We start from the raw sequence: 13946 nt of genomic DNA, 5'->3' as shown, positions 1-13946 counted from the left end.
GACCGCTCCGCCGCCGGCCTTGCCTCAGTTTCCCCTCCTGGCCTTTGTTAGGCTGTGAAGATAATTATGGAGATGGGGGCGGGGTACCGGCGAGAGCGTCCATCAGCATCGCCCGGGGGAACAACGAGCATGACGGGGGGATCCCCAAACAACCCCCTGAAAGTCAAAAGCCCTGAACCCCAGGATTCGGGTCCCTTGACGCCAATGGAGTCACTGCCCGTCGGCTGTGGGGAGAGGTGAATGGGGCCTGGGGTCCACTCCCTGCACTTAGGGGGAAGGGGATCAAGGGGCCAGGGTGAGGCCAGCTCAGAGCTTCAGCCCAGCTCCACCCTCTCCATGCACCTGGTCCCCTCCCAGGAGGGGGCATCGGCAGAGCTGTTGGGGGAGGGGAGCCCCGGGCTGGGGAGAGGGGTGCAGCACTGCCGGGTCGGGGCCCGGGGGACTCTCACACGGCCCCTCTCTGCTTGGCCCAAACCCACCTCACGCTCCCCGGCTGCAGCCCCCGCGGGTGCGGCCAAACCCCCTCCCCGCGCCCCGGCGCGTCTGCTGGAGCAGCCTTTTGCTTCGACACTTTAATCCCCTCGGAAGGGCCCTTCGATCACGGTACAAACCGACCCCTCGATTGACACCCAAGCCTGACATTTACAACAGCACAGATCAACCTGCCAGCCCCCTGCAGAGCCCCTGAACGCAGCCCCGCAGGGTCCCCCCCTCCACGCCAGCAAGGCAACCGCCTCGTGCCTCAGTTTACAAAGGACAATCAACAAGCCACGCCCAGCCCCCGAGCCCCCGCCCGCCCCCTCCCCGCAGCCTCTTCTAAAACCATCTGCTCCAAATTCCAATTGCCAAAGCAAAAGCTGCAGCACCCCCTGCTGGGGAATGTGTTAAGTGCAACATGGTGCACTCCATGCACTTCCCTTCCCAGAACCCAGGAGTCCTGGCTCCCAGCCCCCTCTGCTCTAGCCACCAGACCCCACTCCCCTCCCAGAGCTGGGACCAGAACCCAGGATACCTGGCTCCCAGCCCCCCCACCCCCCAACTCTAAACCCCACTCCCCTCCCAGAGCTGGGACCAGAACCCAGGCGTCCTGGCCTCTGATCAGTAGCTGCTCTATCACCCCTTGGCTGTAGGGGGGCGCAGCCCCTCTGAGCCCCAACTCCCCTCCACCGCCCACTCTGCCTAGCTGGGCTCTGAGTCCTTGGGTCTTTGCCCCCCCAGATGCTCTCCCCGCCCCCCTGCAGTGTGGGGGGGGAGCTCCCGGCAGAGCCGGCGCAGGCTTCATTTCTTCTTCTTGCTCCGTCGGCCCCAGCGCTGCTGGCCTCCCTCCCCCTCGCGCCTCTTCTCCCAGGTGGGCATGGGGGGCTCGATCTCCTTGGGGCGGCCCCCTCGGTCCGGGACGCTGCCCATCAGCACCTGCCCGGAGGTGGGGAGGGGGGGGGAAACAGGAGCAGAGGTAAATGGCAAGAGAGACCCCCAGTGCCCCGTGCTCCACCCACCCCCAAAGGGAGGTAACGGGGGGTGGGAAGGGCCCGGCCCTGCTGGGTCTGTGGTCCTGGCGTGATGCAAGGGGCGGGGGGGTGTCTCATGCCCTGGCAGCAAGGGGGGGGGAGAGAAGCTCCCCCCCCCCGCAGGCTGCTCTGCATGGGGGAGGGGCTGCGGGGCAGTAGTTTGTGGCCGGACCCAGCAGCGTGTTCGTCTCCCCCCTGGCCTGGGCGCTGCCCGTACCTTGTTGATGGCGCAGCTGGTCCGGTGGCGGCAGTGGCCGCTGCTGGTGCTGACGATGCGCGAGGCGTCCGCGCGGGCGGCCAGCAGCCGGGCCGGGGTGACGCCGGAGGCGACCGACTCAGCCTGCCGCAGCGGGGAGACGGCGGCCAGCAGGGCGGCGCCCTGGGCCTGTGGGAGACGAATCCCTCCCTGTTAGATGGCATCAGCCCTGGCACAGGGTCCCTGGGACCCGGCCCCTCCTCAGCATCAGCAACTCCAGACGGGAGCCGGCACCCCCTAGAGGGGAGAGGCCCCACGTCCCATTCCCCCCAGCCAGCCAGCCCCTGCCCTGGGGTAGGGTTGCCAGGTACCTGGTTTAAAAGGACCCTGGCGACTCCGGTCACTGCCGCTGACCAGGCTGTTAAAAGTCCAGCCGGCGGCACAGAGGGGCTAAGACAGGCTGTCTGCCTGCCCGGGCTCTGTGTGGCTCCCAGAAGCAGCGGCACATCCCCCCCCCCCCCGGCTCCTACGCATAGGGGCAGTCAGGGGACTCTGCACACTGCCCCCGCCCCTAGTGCCAGCTCTGCAGCTCCCATTGGCCGGCAACCGCAGCCAACAGGAGCAGAGGGGGCAGCACCTGCAGATGGGGCAGCAGGCAGGGCCGCCTGGCCGCGCCTCCGCGTAGGAGCCCGAGGAGGGACGTGCCGCTGCTTCTGGGAGCTGCTTGAGGTAAGCACCCCAGGCCCCCTCCTGAACCTCAACCCCCTGCCCTGATCCCCCTCCCACCCTCCAAACCCCTCAATCCCAGTCTGGAGCCCCCTCCTGCACCCCAAACCCCTCATCGCCAGCCCCACCCCAGAGTCTGTACTCCCAGCCAGAGCCTGTACCTCCTCCCACATCCCAACCTCCTGCCCTAGCCTAGAGCCCCCTCCCATACGCCAAACCCCTCCACCCCCCTGCCCGGAACCCTCTCCTGCACCCCACATCCCTCATTTCTGGCCCCACCCCAGAACCCCCCCCCCAGCTCAGAGCCCGAACCCCCTCTCGCACCCCAACCCCTTGAGCCAGTCCAGTGAAAATGAGCGAGGGAGGATGGGGTGAGCAGGGACGGGGCCTCAGAGGAGGGGGGGGGCGGGGGTTCGGTTTTGTGGAAGTAGAAAGTTGGCAACCCTACCCTGGGGAGGGACTGGCACCAGCACCCCTAGGGGAACGGCCCCGGGCCCCATTCCCTGGCGCCAGTCCCCTCCCCTCACTGGAACTCCCCCGGCCCCCGACCCCTCACCTTCGCCCTCTCGGACCAGTGGAAGGACTGCAGGGTGACGTTGAAGCGTGTGACCATCATGCGCTTGCGGCATTCGTACTCGGCACACAGGGCTTGCCGGATCCCCTCCAGCGTCTCCTAGCCGGGAGGGACAGAGAGCCGCTCAGCCACCGGCCGCCAGAAAGCCACGCCCCACCCAGCCCCGCTGCACTGGCCCCCTTGAGGGGAGAAACTGAGGCACGGGGAGGGGTGCTACTTGTTCCAAGCCAAAGAGGGAGGCAGGGGTGGAACCCAGGAATCCTGACTCCCGGCCCCCCGCCCGACCCCACTCCCTGCCAGGGATCGAACCCAGGTCTGTTAAGAGCTCTATGCAATGGGGCTGTGCGGGGTGGTTAGGCACCGGGATTCTTTGGCAGAAACAGGATGGGTCAGGGGCCGGGATTCAATCAGGCGCCTAACTCCCTCTGGCTGCTTTTGAAAGCTGCAGCCCAGGCCGGGACCCAGGGCCGGCCCTGAGCCAGGAGCAGAACCACACCCGTACCCATTGCCGAGCCGTCAGCGGCGCCCTCAGCAGCGGCGCCATCTCCTGGTGGCCGGCAGGCAGCGCGGACAGGGCCTCCGCTACCTAGGAGGGAGAGCGCAAGTTCAGCGGGGAGACGCGGCGCGGGCACCGTGGTTAGGGAAAGGTGACACCTGCCGGGCGGCTCCCTGCACCACGAGACACCAACAGCGGCTTGTCGTCCTGCAGCTGAGGTGCCCTGTTTATTCACTGTACGGCACTGGTGCCTCGGAGCTGCAGCCAAACCCCTGCCCTGAGGATGGATCAGGGCTGGAACCCCGTAGAGCGGACGCGCCCCAGGCCCCACTCCCTGCCCCCCTGTACCAGCCCGTCCCCCGCCATGGTGCCAGATCGAGGCTGGAACCCCATAGAGGGGACAGGCCCCACTCCCTGCCCCCCGAGCCAGCCGGTCCCCCGCCATGGTGCCGGATCGGGGCTGGAACCCCCTAGAAGGGACAGGCCCCAGGCCCCACTCCCTGCCCCCCGAGCCAGCCGGTCCCCTGCCATGGTGCCGGATCGGGGCTGGAACCCCCTAGAAGGGACAGGCCCCAGGCCCCACTCCCTGCCCCCCGAGCCAGCCGGTCCCCCGCCATGGTGCCGGATCGGGGCTGGCACCCCCTAGAAGGGACAGGCCCCAGGCCCCACTCCCTGCCCCCCGAGCCAGCCGGTCCCCTGCCATGGTGCCGGATCGGGGCTGGAACCCCCTAGAAGGGACAGGCCCCAGGCCCCACTCCCTGCCCCCCGAGCCAGCCGGTCCCCTGCCATGGTGCCGGATCGGGGCTGGAACCCCCTAGAAGGGACAGGCCCCAGGCCCCACTCCCTGCCCCCCGAGCCAGCCGGTCCCCTGCCATGGTGCCAGATCGGGGCTGGAACCCCCTAGAAGGGACAGGCCCCAGGCCCCACTCCCTGCCCCCCGAGCCAGCCGGTCCCCTGCCACGGTACCGGATCGGGGCTGGCACCCCCTACAGGGGACAGGCCCCATGCCCCAGGCTCCCTGAAGCTCCCCTAGCAATCGGCACATCTGACTCCTCACCTTGGATTTTATGTCCTCCAGGAGCTGGGGGATGGGGCAGGTCGGGGCCGGCTCCGGCCTGCCCAGCGCCTGGTTGATTAGCTGCAGCTCCCGCCAGGCAGCGTCGGTCCCCGCTCCCTGCCGCGGCGAAGGGGGGCGTTTCCAGCTCAGGAGCCGGGCGGCCTGCAGCTCCGAGCTCAGGAAGTCTTGGGAGAGAATACGGGGTGAGAGAGACACTGGGCTCTTCTGGCTGCGGCTGGTGGGGACGCTCTGGGCTCCAGGGCCAGCCCTGCCCAGGGTGTCCTGGAGAGGGGATCTTTATCTGGTCCAGGGCTAGTAGGACTCCTGCGTTCTATGCTCCAGTCCCCTCCCAGAGCTGGGATAGAACCCAGGAGTCCTGGATCCCCCCCTCTCCCGACTCCACTCCCCTGGGAGAATCGGGAATAGGACCCAGGAGTCCTAGCTACCCCCCTCCTCCAACCACTAGACCCCACTCCTCTGGGAGAGTTGGGAATGGGACCCAGGAGTCCTGTCTCCCAGCCCTGCCGTTCAGAGGCCCCACAGGCTGCTCCATCTGACTTTCCGGCCGTCACCTACACAGCAGCTGGAGGCAGCTGTGGGCGCTGCCCAGCCGGGCGGTCACGTCCCCCGTGGTGAGCGCGGCATAGGGGCAGTGCAGCTCCTGCAGCAGCCCGCTCAGCTCAATCTGGAAGGTCTCGGCATCTTCAGGGCCTGGACCGGAACAGGAGAGACGGATGAATCCCTGGGCCCCGACGTGCTGCCCCCCCGCCCGGCCAACACCCCACTCCTGGAGCAACCTTTGGTGTCCTGGAGCCGTCCTTCGTAGGTGACAAATCTGAGGAACTGTCACAGATTGAGACGTCACTAGAGGAGGTTTTGGAATTAATTGATAAACTCGACAGTAACAAGTCACCGGGACCGGACGGCATTCAGCCAAGAGTGCTGAAAGAACTCAAATGTGAAGTTGCGGAACTATTAACTAAGGTTTGTAACCTGTCCTTTAAATCGGCTTCGGTACCCAGCGACTGGAAGTTAGCTAATGTAACGCCAATATTTAAAAAGGGCTCTAGAGGTGATCCTGGCAATTACAGACCGGAAAGTCTAACGTCAGTACCGGGCAAATTAGTCGAAACAATAGTAAAGAATAAAATTGTCAGACACATAGAAAAACAAACTGTTGGGCAAAAGTCAACATGGTTTCTGTAAAGGGAAATCGTGTCTTACTAATCTATTAGAATTCTTTGAAGGGGTCAACAAACATGTGGACAAGGGGATCCGGTGGACATAGTGTACTTAGATTTCCAGAACGATTTTGACAAGGTCCCTCACCAAAGGCTGTTATGTAAATTAAGTTGTCATGGATAAGAGGGAAGGTCCTTTCATGGGTTGAGAACTGATTAAAGGACAGGGAACAAAGCGTAGGAATAAATGGTAAATTTTCAGGATGGAAAGGGGTAACTAGTGGTGTTCCCCAAGGGTCAGTCCTAGGACCAATCCTATTCAACTTAGTCATAAATGATCTGGAGAAAGGGGTAAACAGTGAGGTGGCAAAGTTTGCAGATGATACTAAACTGCTGAAGATAGTTAAGAGCAAAGCAGACTGTGAAGAACTTCAAAAAGATCTCACAAAACTAAGTGACTGGGCAACAAAATGGCAAATGAAATTTAATGTGGATAAATGTAAAGTAAAAAAAATAACTCCAACTATATGGGGGCTAATTTAGCTACAACTAATCAGGAAAGAGATCTGGGAGTCATCGTGGATAGTGCTCTGAAGACGTCCACGCAGTGTGCAGAGGCGGTCAAAAAAGCAAACAGGATGTTAGGAATCATTCAAAAAGGGACAGAGAATAAGACGGAGAATATCTTATTGCCCTTCTATAAATCCATGGGACGCCCACATCTCGAATACTGCGTACAGATGTGGTCTCCTCATCTCGGAAAAGATCTACTGGCATTAGAAAAGGTTCAGAGAAGGGAAACTAAAATGATTAGGGGGTTGGAACGGGTCCCATATGAGGCGAGATTAAAGAGGCTGGGACTTTTCAGCTTGGAAAAGAGGAGACTAAGGGGGGATATGATAGAAGTCTATAAAATCATGAGTGATGTGGAGAAAGTGGATAAGGAAAAGTTATTTACTTGTTCCCATTAGAACTAGGGGTCACCAAAGAAATCAATGGGCAGCAGGTTTAAAACAAATAAAAGGAATTTCTTCTTCACTCAGCGCACAGTCAACCTGTGGAACTCCTTGCCTGAGGAGGTTGTGAAGGCTGGACTATAACAGGGTTTAAAGAGAACTGGATAAATTCGTGGAGGTTAGGTCCATTAATGGCTATTAGCCAGGCTGGGTAAGGAATGGTGGCCCCAGCCTCTGTCTGTCAGAGGGTGGAGATGGACGGCAGGAGAGAGATCACTTGATCATTGCCTGTTCGGTTCACTCCCTCTGGGGCACCTGGCACTGGCCACTGTCAGCAGACAGGATACTGGGCTGGATGGACCTTTGGTCTGACCCGGTATGGCCGTTCTTATGTTCTTAACCTCCTCAGGAGGGAACGCCCCAGGGAGGGGGTGGGGAATGGGGCACAGGCCTTTCCCCCTATGGGGCACTGGGCTCCCATCCAGCCCCAGGGCAGGGGACTGGCTGGCTTGGGGGAGGAGGAGTGGGGGGAAATGGGATTACTCTTGTAATAAAACATTGGATCACTAACTGGGGCGTATCTGCCTCCATGACATCCTGCTGCAGCCAGTTCTGCAGGTTGACTCCTCTCTCTCTCTAGGGCAGATCTGTGTCCCCCATAACCATAGCATCTGAGCACCCTAGAGTGTATCTATTCTCACAACCCTGCTGGGGGGCAGGGCAGAGCTATCATTCCTGTTGAACAGATGGGGAAACTGAGGCACAGAGAGGCTAGGTGACTTGGCCACGGTCACACAGGGAGTCTGTGGCAGGGCAGGAACCACTGGGCTACACTTCCTCCCCAGGGAGGAATGACGCTGCTGGTATGATTAATTATTGAGTGATAACGAACCCAGAGGACCCGGCTGGGAGTGGAGCTCCCCTGTCACTCCAGGGTTGTGTTAGGCATGTTACCTGTGTCACAGCATCACCAGGGCCCATGGAGGAAAGCCCCGTGTCCCACTAGCCACCCCCGGCCAGTCAGTCTCCCCCCCCACCCCCATTTCTCTGCAGGTAACTCACCGCTGGTGGGACTGACATCCTCCTCCAGGGGGCAGAGGGCTCGGAGCTCCGCCACCAGCTGGGCGCAGAGTGCGGTGAACTCGGGGCTCCGCACCCCGGCCTCGGCCAGGCGCTGGAAGTTCTCCTCAGAGAGTGGCCCCAGGGACCTGGGCACACGGGGCAGGGGTCAGTGCCCAACAGCCTCCCCCATGGACCTGGCAGCCCAGCCCAGATCCGGCCAACCGCTCCCCCTGCCGGTGTGCCAGGCCCCCCACCCACCCCCCAACTCTTCCCCCCACTGCACCCACCTCCCTGTTCATCCTGGGGCATTTAGCTCTCCCTGCTCCCCCCACCATCCATCCCCCCAGCACCCCCAGAGCCTCTGCACCCCCACACCCCCTGCTTCCCTGCCCCCCCAGAGCCTCTGCTCCCCCCACACCCCCTGCTTCCCTGCCCCCTGCCCCCCCAGAGCCTCTGCCCCCCCACACCCCCTGCTTCCCTGCCCCCTGCCCCCCCAGAGCCTCTGCACCCCCCACCCCTTGCTTCCCTTCCCCCTGCCCCCCCAGCGCCTCTGCTCCCCCCACACCCATTGCTTCCCTGCCCCCTGCCCCCCAGAGCCTCTGCACCCCCCATACCCCCTGCCCCCCCAGAGCCTCTGCCCCCCCACACCCATTGCTTCCCTGCCCCCTGCCCCCAGCACCCCCAGAGCCTCTGCTCCCCCCCTCCCGCTGCTTCCCTGCCCCCACGCACCCCCAGAGCCTCTGCACCCCCCATACCCCCTGCCCCCCCAGAGCCTCTGTCCCCCCCCATTGCTTCCCTGCCCCCTGCCCCCACACACCCCCAGAGCCTCTGCCCCCCCACCCATTGCTTCCCTGCCCCCTGCTCCCTGCCCCCGCAGAGCCTCTGCACCCCCCACACCCATTGCTTCCCTGCCCCCTGGCCCCCCAGAGCCTCTGCCCCCCCACACCCATTGCTTCCCTGCCCCCTGCCCCCCCAGAGCCTCTGCACCCCCCACACCCACTGCTTCCCTCCCCCTGCCCCCCCAGAGCCTCTGCCCCCCCCCACCCACTGCTTCCCTGCCCCCTGCCCCCCCAGAGCCTCTGCCCCCCCACACCCATTGCTTCCCTGCCCCCTGCCCCCTCAGAGCCTCTGCACCCCCCCACCCACTGCTTCCCTGCCCCCTGCCCCCCCACACCCATTGCTTCCCTGCCCCCTGCCCCCCCAGAGCCTCTGCTCCCCCCCCACCCATTGCTTCCCTGCCCCCTGCCCCCCCACACCCCCAGAGCCTCTGCCCCCCCCACACCCATTGCTTCCCTGCCCCCTGCTCCCTGCCCCCCCAGAGCCTCTGCTCCCCCCACACCCACTGCTTCCCGGCCCCCTGCCCCCACGCACCCCCAGAGCCTCTGGACCCCCCACCCACTGCTTCCCTGCCCCCTGCCCCCCCAGAGCCTCTGCTCCCCCCCACCCACTGCTTCCCTGCCCCCTGCCCCCCCAGAGCCTCTGCTCCCCCCCCACCCATTGCTTCCCTGCCCCCTGCCCCCCCAGAGCCTCTACCCCCTGCTCCCACATCCTCCCGCTGCCTTGCCCCCTCCCCGGAGCCCCGCTCCCCGCCGCCCCTACCCCGCCGCCCGGCGATCCATGGCCTGGGCCCCGCCTGGCTCAGGCCCCAAATTCAAAGTCTCCAGCAGGGCGAAGATCAGCCACGCACGGGCCCCGCCCTCTCTGAACCCCGATTGGCTTAGGGGGCGGAGAGGGCGGGGCTCTGGAGGCTAAAATGCTCATTGGCTGACGCTAGAATAACGTCTCCTAGCCAATGAGAGCCTCCCCTTTCACTATCAGCCCCGCCCCCCAGCCAATCTCCCATCACGTAGCAAACCACACCTCCCCGCTGCTGTCACCCATTACTCAGCCAATCAGAGCCCCCTCTTCCCATAGAGCCTGCCTCCCAGCCAATCAGAGCCTCTTTCCCCCATATAACCAGCCTCCCAGCCAATCAGAGCCCCCTCTTCCCATATAGCCCGCCTCCCAGCCAATCAGAGCCCCCTCTTCCCATATAGCCCGCCTCCCAGCCAATCAGAGCCCCCTCTTCCCATAGACCCTGCCTCCCCACCAATCAGAGCCTCTTTCCCCAATATAACCAGCCTCCCAGCCAATCAGAGCCTCTGTCCCACCATATAACCTGCCTCCCAGCCAATCAGAGCCCCCTCTTCCCATCTAACCCACCTCCCAGCCAATCAGTCTGTCCCCTATATAACCCGCCTCTCAACCAGAGTCTTTCCTTCCTCCGGGCCAAGCCGAGAGCCTCTTCCTCCTTCATTGTTGCCAGAGACGCTGCTGGTTTTGTGCTGGCCACGCAGCTCTGTCCCCCATCCCACAGGCTGGGCCCCCTCGCCGGGGCCGCAACCTACCTGCCATGCTGGTGAAACCGCAGCGGGGCCAGCGCCACGGGCTCAGACCCTACAAGCTGGGTCCTGACAGCAGGAGGTTTGTTTCCCTCCCAGCCAACCAGGAGATTTTTAAAAACCCAAACACCCTCCCTCCCTCCCCCCCCCCAGTTTTGGGGTTGTTTTACTGCACTTTCCTGTTAAAACGAATGCCAGTATTTCAGGAGTGTCGTGACTCCAGGAGCGGGGACTTGAGGAAAAACACCAGGTAGCAGCAGTGTTGGCAAAGTGTTGGCCCAGCTCTTTGGCCACAGCGGTCGAGCCCCTGGATTCCTTCTCCCTGCTAATCGCTAGCTCTTTTCATCTGGAGATCTCAAAGCACTTTACAAAAAGAGGGCACTACCATTCTCCCCATTTTATAGAGGGGCAAAACTGAGGCACAACGAGGCAAGTGGCTTTCCCAAAGCTACCCAGCAGGCCAGCTGCAGACTTGGGAACAGAGCCCAAGTCTCCTGGTGTCCACTGCTCTACCCGCTACGTAGAGAGGAAGTTGCTATAGGTCTAAAGTAGCAGCACATTCTCCCCCTGGAACTCGGAATTTCCATTGGGTGGGAAATGTTGACATTTCAAATTTGGTTTCATTCCCAGTTAGAAAAACAAACGTTTTCACAGAGCTCTGGGAAACAAACAAGACAAAACTGATTGGGAATTTTCATTTGGCGCCTTTAAATTTCATTTTGAAATGTGTTTTTTTCCATTTTGAGATTATTTTTATTACAATGAATCATAATTAAGGCCCTTCGTTTTTGGTTTTCAACCAACAAACCCCCAGCTTTTACAAAAGCTATTAGGCCATTTTTACTGATTTTCACCCAGCGTTTGGACCGCTCAAGTACATGAAAATACTGATTACGTTAAGCAAATCCAGCCCATTACATCTGGTAGATGCACTGATGCTAAAAACAAATTAGCTGAAGCGGACATGCCAGGCTGTTTGTCTAAGTAAGGCGGTGGAGTGGAAGATACACACATGCATATATGTCTTTACTGTTAATGTGCAGTTCAGGAAATAAATTCTTCCCTAGTTGTTGCTTTTTTTTCCTGTCCTCCATCCCCCTATTCACTCTGATATTTACCCAGAAAATTGTGAAGTTAATTTTTTGCACAGTTTAATTTCTGTCATAAACATTTATAAATTCCCAGGACATTTTAAACAGAATAAAACCTGAAAACAAAGGGCCTTTGTCATAATATGCCATCTCCCACTGATGTGTCCTAATAGATATAATATATAACAACAGCAGAAATATTCAATTATTTTTATTTTACTCTAGTTTTAAAATCATTAAGGGCAGCTGCAACTTAGCCCTGCTTGAAACATCTTATATCTCCTTTTCTAGAGCAAAGTATCTCCTGTTGGTGTTGCAATAAAACAATCGGACACTCTGGGCTGTGTGTGACTGGCACATTTCAGTGTCTGAAAACTATTTGCATCTCTTGAATCTGGCTCTAGCTGATCAGAACGATCCCTTTCTGGCCCTATAAATCTAGGAAGCTCGAACCAGCACCTCCAAACCCCACCACAGAAGGAGGGGAAAACATTTAAGAGTCACTTTTGCTAAGATTTAATATACAACATACACTTTTAAATAGAACATTCTCCTCTGATTCCATTCCCCCCTTTTTAATTTTTTTTAAATACACAGAAATTACAATATTGAATATACAAATCTGATAAAATACTTAAACAAGGAAAAAAAAGTTTGGCAACCACAAAAAAATTATTATTTTAATATTAACTTTTTTTCTTTGTTTGGTTGGGTTTTTTTCTCTCTGCCCCCCTCCACACTTTTTTATATATAAAATAGCATTAAAAGAATCTCATTCCAGTGGTAATATACAAGAGCCGCTCTCTGCACCCTTCTGTATTTCAGTAGGCTCCCTGCTGCATCGGCCCCAAGATTATCATAGGGTCATTGGCACACACAGCTTTGCCAGGTTTTATACAGTTAACGATTTGTCTTGTTTCGTTTTTTGGGAAGGTTTTGAAAAAAAGAACAAGGATGGAGAAATGGGACTAGGACCCAGTGTTCTATTGACCACTCTCAAATCCTGCCAGGCCAAGCCCTAATCTTGTTTCCATTGGGGTAAAACTAGGGTCACTCTATTGGGCTCACATGGACAGTCAGGTCAAACCTAGTGTCTTTCTAGTTCAGTCTCTTGTCTCCAACAGAGGCCAATAAATAGCTGATTCAGAAAGAGGTGCCCCCTACGGGTAATTAGGGTATAGCTGGCCCCTAGGGTCAGGTCCTTCCTGACCTCTGATAGTCAGAGGTTGGGTCGTGCCCTATAGCATGAGGTTTTATAGCCCTGCCAAAACGCTTGGTTATTTTAAAGATATTTAATATTCTAATTCTGGGTTTAGTTATCTGTATAAAACATCCAGTCCTTGTTTTGAAGGATGTTAAACTTTTGGCCTCAGAGAACCTGTGGCATTGAGTTCCCTAGGCTAACTGTGCAGTAGGTAAAATAAATACGTTCATCTATTGGTTTTAAGGCTGGGAATTTTCAAAGGAGCTGAAGGGATTTAGGTGCCAGGCTCCCATTGTATCAGGCACCCCATTCCCTTAGAAATAGCCCAGCCTCAATTTGCTGCCTTTCTGTGGTTACTCCAGATTTACAGCAGTGTAAAGAGATCATAATTTAGCCCCATAAACCCCACCCTCCTTGCAATTACACCTTTAATCCAGTTACTCCTGATTTATTCCAGTGATTCAAATCAAGTTACTCCTGATTTACACTGATGTAACTTAAATGTTCTAAACCAGTGTAACGCCATTGATCTAAACCAAGATACTCCTGATTTACACCAGTGTAATGCTATTGATCCAAACAGAATTACATCTGTTTTACACCCATGATACCCCAGTGATCTAAACCAGAGTAATTCCATTCATCTAAACCAAGTTATTCCTGATTTACACCAGCGGACACCACTGATCCAGAGTTATCCCTCGTTTATACCACCGTAGCGCCACTGATCTAAATGGAATCACTCCTGATTTACACTGGTGCAATGCCATTGATCCAGATACTCCTGACTTACACCACTGTCACTCCACTGATCTGAACTAGCGTGACTCCCGATTTAAGCGAGAGGAGAATCTGTGCTAGCAGATGTGGAGGGTCCCAACCTGCCCCCACATCAGACTGGTTTTCTGCCCCACTGTGCGCTGCAGGGACCCCCCCCCCCCACAAATCAGTTGTCCAACTTAGGGGAAAATGAGAAAAGTAAATAAATAAGAGGTGGGGCTTGTTGCAAGCCCCTCCCAGAACCCCCGAGTCAGCTGGATGCAGCTGCTATAAAAGAACCTGCCCAGGAGCGTCCCTTGGCCAGAGGTACCTGGCTTTCTTTCACGCCTGGCAGCAAGGGGCGGAGGTGGGGCCTGTTGTGCCCAGTGGGAAGGCTGATGCCTCGTCCTGGCGGGAGGTGGGCTGAGCTCCATCAAACTCGTGTCACACAGGGGGCCCCTGAACAGCCAGCGTGGGGCAGGAGGGGGGGGGATGACTCAGCTGGGGTAAGACTCCGAGGCTCCCACTGGTTTCTGGTCCTGGATTTTCTTTCCTTTCCCCTCCTCTCCCGCTGACTGTGGGGCCCCGGGCCAGAGATCACAGTGCTTTCAGGCAGCCCTGCTTCACCCCCATTGGATTGGGGGAGATGGGCCCCTCTATGCCACACTCACCAGCTCCCAGGGCAGGGTCAGCTCCTGTCCCGTCCCTCAGGGAGGCTTGATAATGATACTTCACTGCTAGGCAGCGCAAACACG

General features: G+C 58.5%; 1 protein-coding gene across 1 annotated transcript; it reads right to left on the bottom strand.

The window, feature by feature from the left end:
• Positions 1-269: 269 nt before the first annotated feature.
• Positions 270-9472, bottom strand: LOC123349861 (protein FAM98A-like). The gene is made up of 8 exons (XM_044988106.1): positions 9356-9472; positions 7757-7902; positions 5134-5268; positions 4558-4742; positions 3507-3590; positions 2987-3103; positions 1726-1893; positions 270-1413 (listed from the first exon to the last, which is right to left on the bottom strand). Exons 1-8 carry the CDS (start codon positions 9373-9375, stop codon positions 1279-1281), a joined length of 990 nt encoding a protein of 329 aa, XP_044844041.1. The 5' UTR covers positions 9376-9472; the 3' UTR covers positions 270-1278.
• Between the last annotated feature and the right edge of the window lie 4474 nt (positions 9473-13946).

The sequence above is a fragment of the Mauremys mutica genome, chromosome 15 (assembly GCF_020497125.1).
Source record: "Mauremys mutica isolate MM-2020 ecotype Southern chromosome 15, ASM2049712v1, whole genome shotgun sequence".
Lineage (NCBI taxonomy): Eukaryota > Metazoa > Chordata > Testudines > Geoemydidae > Mauremys > Mauremys mutica.
The sequence above is the reverse complement of the archived record's forward strand: the minus strand, read 5'-3'. Positions and strand labels throughout refer to the sequence as shown.